General features: G+C 35.3%; 3 protein-coding genes across 9 annotated transcripts in view; 1 reads left to right on the top strand and 2 right to left on the bottom strand.

The window, feature by feature from the left end:
* Positions 1-822, top strand: part of LOC104781513 (UPF0047 protein YjbQ-like) — a 2,986-nt gene extending 2,164 nt beyond the window's left edge. Inside the window, exons 5-7 of the mRNA XM_019244812.1 lie at positions 248-302; positions 409-451; positions 660-822. Of these exons, the coding sequence (XP_019100357.1) occupies positions 248-302; positions 409-451; positions 660-731 (170 nt within the window). The 3' untranslated portion in view covers positions 732-822. The remainder of the gene's footprint in view (positions 1-247; positions 303-408; positions 452-659) is intronic.
* LOC104781510 (protein LURP-one-related 14) lies at positions 1,227-3,768 on the bottom strand. 7 transcript variants are annotated; one of them, XM_010506203.1, is made up of 5 exons: positions 3,416-3,768; positions 3,092-3,331; positions 2,955-3,008; positions 2,029-2,190; positions 1,227-1,947 (listed from the first exon to the last, which is right to left on the bottom strand). In XM_010506203.1, exons 1-5 carry the CDS (start codon positions 3,668-3,670, stop codon positions 1,513-1,515), a joined length of 1,146 nt encoding a protein of 381 aa, XP_010504505.1. In that variant the 5' UTR covers positions 3,671-3,768; the 3' UTR covers positions 1,227-1,512. The 7 variants fall into 7 exon arrangements, with proteins under 7 accessions (XP_010504505.1, XP_010504507.1, XP_010504506.1 ...); XM_010506205.1 differs by having other exon boundaries at positions 2,955-2,996; XM_010506204.1 differs by having other exon boundaries at positions 3,098-3,331.
* The window catches only part of LOC104781509 (staphylococcal-like nuclease CAN1), a 3,126-nt gene continuing 1,589 nt past the window's right edge, over positions 3,991-5,527 (bottom strand). The window contains exons 6-8 of the mRNA XM_010506202.2: positions 4,697-4,753; positions 4,357-4,585; positions 3,991-4,260 (exon numbers count right to left, since the gene is read on the bottom strand). Coding sequence (XP_010504504.1) covers positions 4,162-4,260; positions 4,357-4,585; positions 4,697-4,753 — 385 coding nt within the window. The 3' untranslated portion in view covers positions 3,991-4,161. The remainder of the gene's footprint in view (positions 4,261-4,356; positions 4,586-4,696; positions 4,754-5,527) is intronic.

Genomic DNA, 5,527 nt, shown 5'->3' with positions numbered 1-5,527 from the left:
TATGTTTGCACACTTTGTTTGTTTTTAACTGATCACCGTTTTTTTTTGGGGGTTAAAACTCAGGGGAATTCAGCACCTTGGAGGCATACCATGGAAGGTTAGTTTAAGTTACCATTATTTATTGTTTTCATCAACCTGAAGCTAATTTGTGAATCAAAGATGTTCCCTTTATCCATAACTTTCATACTGTTTCTTTTACCATCAAATCTTGTGTATTGAGAATTGAATTCTGTAAATGTAATTGCAGGTCCAGATGACATGCCAGCTCATATCAAATCATCAATGTTTGGATGTCAACTCACGTGAGTCAGACAATCTTATTATAACCCTAGTGACTAGTGTGTTGCATAATACAGTATATTTCTTAGCTCTTGGATGCCCACTTAATAAGTGTTTATGGCTCTGCAGAATCCCAATAACAAAAGGCAAACTTAACATCGGAACTTGGCAGGTAATAAATTTCTCCATCTGACTATAACATTACTACATTCACATGTTTTCATATTTCTTCATTTATGGTGCTGACTTCTTTGGATGGAGTAGTAATAAAATCTTCAGTACTACAATGCTTAGCAGTTCAAATTTATATAACTTTAGATCTCATTTGCATCTACTTTGTCTTATATAAAGCTATTGTGTTGGAAATGTTGGGGTTTCAGGGAATATGGCTATGTGAACACCGTGATGCTCCAACCGCACGCAGAGTTGTGGTCACTCTCAATGGGATTTAGAGATGTCTCTTCATGTTAAATGGCTTGTGTAACCTCGTGGTTTATAGCTTTTACGGTCTTATAATAAAATTTGACTTTTTATATGAGACAATGCTGCGACCATGTGATTTCGTGTTTATTGCATCAGAAAAACTCTTATTTACAGCAAATCAAATAGGAGGAAAGGTAAGTGTAGAGAAAGAAACTGAACACATGATTACCGCAAAAAAAAATGTAAAAAAACATTTGTCAAAGATGGTATGCAAAGAAGTTGGAACAATCATATATTTCTGTAGAAAAAAGAATGTGCTCTCAGAGGAGAGCTCATCAGATAAAGGCTATAATGGTTCTTTGAGACAAAGAACACAAATAGAAGGGCAAAAGAAAAAAGTAAACAAAAAAGGTTACATGTTGGCGAAATGAGAAACCAAAAAAAAGATCCAAAAAAAACTTCTGTCCTGAAGAGCTTTATTTATGCTTTATTATTTCCTAGCTCCATGTCTTTCAAATAATGAGACAAAGATACTATTTCCCAAGATCGTTCATTACTATGCTAAAGATATGTCATTGGATGCATCTTCCCTCATGGAAACAACGGTAAAGTGTTTACCAGACTCGACGAAGAGAATAGCTCAGAAGCTGTTGAATAAGAAGAGCAAAAACATTGAATATTCACCGGAAAACTCAAGTTTCCGTTATGTAATCATTGAGGAACCAACAAGAAAGACATGATGAATCTACTATATAATGTAAAGCATACAAAAACGTCATGTAGTTTGTATTTTAACAAACGAGAGATAGACTACACGCCGTTTTTGTTAATTGATAAAAGTATAGCCACATTAAAAAAATTCGAAGGCCCAGAAACGAAGTAAAAGTGAGAAAAAAAAATGAATGGTGAGTGATGATGGTGAAAGTGAAAGGCCTTTCCTTCTTTGATAAGTTTAATCTCATCTTCTGTCATACTGTGTTTCCCATGAGGTGTTACTTTCGTCTTTCTCTGTTTCTCCAACTCTACCGCCCAACTGTATATAACCATTCCCACTACGGCTAAGACCATACCTGCTATGTTCTTGAATGTCATCTCTGAGTCAAAGATAAGCCATCCTAATGTTAAGACACAGACTGTTTTCATGTGACCAAGAACTTGGAATGAGGTAGCAGAGAATCTTCCGATGCAGAGATATTGGCTTATGTTGCAGAAAACCGCCAATGCGCAGGAGAGAAGAATGCATAACTGTATGTGTTTGATATGATGGTTATCAATTGTTAGATAAAGAGTTTGTAAACGGGATTAGGAGATTTTTTGGATACTTACAATGGCACCATAAGTCATCTTGTAAGTAGTAATGAACCTGCCACTCAAGAAATAGTCAACAAATGGACCAAAGATGAGGAGTGAAATGGCTTGGATTGGAGCTGTCTTGCTCAGCAACTCAAAAGATCCAATTGCGTATTTCTTCTGCAATGAACCTATGGACTGTTTCCAGAGAAGAAATTAATCATCAAGAAATAACTTATCAAAGTAAGACTCTCCATAAGGAGTTTTTAAGAACTAAGACATCTGATCTCCCAGATTAATGAAGCTATAAATACCTACTTTGCTAAGTCGATATATATGGGGGACTTGGTAAAATTTTGGTTTGGAAATTTACACTACTTTGCTAAGATGTGCCGCCAATTAGTAGGACTGTTCGGTTCGGTTTGGTTCAGAAATTTGGTATTTCAGGTTGGTCGGTTTGGGAAAATTAAAGAATTTCAAATTGAACCGAAATAATAATCAATCGGACTAGCAAGAAGGAAGGTTACATGAAACCTTTCTTTGGTGTTAGATATTTTTAGCGATTACTCAAATATCTAACATCAAAGAATAGAGCAAATCCGTCATGACACTGCCAATAAGCTTGCTTGTATTGTGTAATGTGTCCCTAGCTAGCTAGTTAAGTTAAGTTATCCCTCTCGTGTTTTTAAGTTCAAATTTATGTTTATTGCTCTATCTCTGACTGCACGTTTTAAGATTCCACATAACATGGAATAAAAATATTCTTTACATACATACAATACATATATATGTCTTGAAAAATGAACACGTTATCATTACACACCACATAGATTGTGAAAGGAACCACTAAGCAAAGAGATTGAGGACATACAATATATATACTAACACCAATTCTCGTTGTCATCGACCATAACAAGCAAAGCAATGATAAAAGCATAATCAACCTCTGGATTTACTCTCACCTTGAAATTATATTTCCCTTTGCAGAAACTTCCCCATGTAAACTTATGTGTCACCTGCAATATAAGGATTTTCAATTCTTCACCAATGTATAAAAATTGCCAAGATTATTGATAAGTATGGGGTTTTTAACTTTTACCCCTACCCCCGCGATGAGAGCATCCGATTTGAAAACTTTGAATGAGATATTGGAGTATCCTCCTGAAGCATGAAAATCACAAGTGTTTGACGTCTTCTTGACATTGTTGTTCTCAGGCAAGAAAATATCCACAGATGTTTTCAATGAAACCGCTTGAGATTGTTGTACCGTGAAGAGCAAGTCTTCTCTCTCTTTGCTCTCTCCTCCATGCACTTCCCACTTGTTCTTCAACGCAAGTCCCTAAACACACATGCACAATTTCAAAAAAAGAGTCTTTCTCTTATTTATTTATTTGTTGTTGAAAGATTTAAATGTTTTGGTAACCTTTTGGCGCATTGTGAGGATTGTGAAACCGGCTGGATCACGCATAATTCTTTTACGGTTAAACCCCCATGCTTGTCCATCAATTTGTAGGAGCAGATTACCGCTTGGATCAAACACTTCGTAATGATCTTTAGAGAAATTCTGAACTTTCCTCTTTACCAATAGATCCATTGGGTATGGATTACAGAACTGATCGCTCACTACGCTTATCGCGGGATCTCCTACTTGCCATTCTGTTTTCTTATTCTTTGGCATTTTTTAATAATATCAAGAACAAGAAGAAGAAGATTGCAAAAGATTATTAAAGGCTCTTGCTTTAGAGCCCTTGATAATCCTCCTAATGATGAAGAATTATCAAAACACCTTTTCACATTTTCGTGAAACTATATATCAACTAAAAATAAATTTGAAATTGCAAGATTGTTTTTTTTTTTTTTCATGACTTCTCTGGTTATGAATCAGACTTTTATTCTCAACCATAGATGGTTAAACCCCAAAAATAAACTATGTCCCCTTATATTTAGAAACAAAACAACTAAGAGTACGTAACTTCTGTTTCAAGGTACAAAGAGAGATGCTCTATTGCCAAAAAAATACTTATCAATACATAATACATTTACAGAGTGCTCTTACAATTACAACAACAAATCACAGGTTCTTTAATTCACAATAATCATAATCAAATAATATTGTATTTCTTTGTTCTGTTTTGTATATCAAACTAAACATAGAAGGTGTATATATCATTAATTGCCTCCACGTTTGTTCTTTCTCCACTCCCATGGCTTCTCTGGATTAGAAGATGCCCACAAGCCAATTCTCTTTTGCCTAGCCTCGTTTTCCCACTGACAAAAAACACACACAAAAAAACCTTTAAACATCTCAAAGACTAATCCAAGAAGCTCGTTAATGTGATGCACAAAGGTTTACAGTTGTCTTACCTTTGCAAGCTCTGCACGCTTGTCATAGGCTACATAATGCCAAGCAAGACCTTTCTTTAGCATTACTTCCTGTACAAATTTTCCATTGCAGTATATATCTCCTACACATCTTCCATAGCGATCCTCTGTATAAACTAATACTTTCAAGCATTTCCCTTCAACCATCTTGAGTAGCTCATCATGCGCCTCTTTACCATAAGGCATTTTGCTCTCCGGTGAATCTATTCCGCTGTTTTGTTTTCATTCCTTTGTTCTTAAAACTCCATATATATATACATGTTTTGATTAAAAAGACCTTAATTAAAATGAGTTTATCTCATGAATGGAAGAGTGTTTTTACCTTAGTCTAATTCTGAACTTTTTAGCAAGCACTTCCTCATTTTGAAAACTTATCATCCTAAGCACAAGATAAAAAAAAAAGGTTCAGAAGTATTATGACTAACATAGCTCAATTTTGATTTGACTCTATGATATTCTTGTGTAAGTACATATCAAAAAGACAAACCTGTAACCAGAAGATATGATCTTCTTGTGAAGTGCATCTGCTTCAGTATAATTCCTCTTCTCACGCGCTTTGGCTCTTTTAACCGCTGCAATACTCACATCCTTAGGAACAGAGGATGACACAAGCGGGTCTTTGCTACTAACATACACAGTAACGGTATCTCCATCTGCCACAGATTTAGTATCCACCTAATTTCAGTTAGACAATTTCTTGATCAGCACCAACATTATGATCATATATATTACCAAAACCTTTTAAAGATTCATATAAAGTTTTCTCTAACCGGAAGCGTATTGAGCTCAAACCGAACTCCTTTAGGTAAAGACACAGGAGATTCATGAGTAGGGACCTCAACCAGATTGTGAGGTGAAGGAAGCCCATAGAAAGACAAAAATCCCTGTCAATGGCATTAACAAATGAACCATATCAATAATGTTATCCAAACTCGCTAACATAATCCGCAGCTTGAAATTAGTAAATTGTTAGTACCTCAACATCTGCTTTTTGATGGTTCTTTAGAGTAGCGATAACAAGCCTAGAGGCTTCCTCAGCAGTTTTAGGCCGAGGCTTAGCTTGCTTCCATGCGTCAAGTATTTTTCTATACCTTTTGTTTTGGAAGAAAAAGACAAATATTAAAACAATGTGAAAACATCAAATTAATCTTCA

This window comes from Camelina sativa, chromosome 4 (genome assembly GCF_000633955.1).
Source record: "Camelina sativa cultivar DH55 chromosome 4, Cs, whole genome shotgun sequence".
Classification (NCBI taxonomy): domain Eukaryota; kingdom Viridiplantae; phylum Streptophyta; class Magnoliopsida; order Brassicales; family Brassicaceae; genus Camelina; species Camelina sativa.
This window is presented reverse-complemented; position numbering and strand designations above follow the sequence as displayed.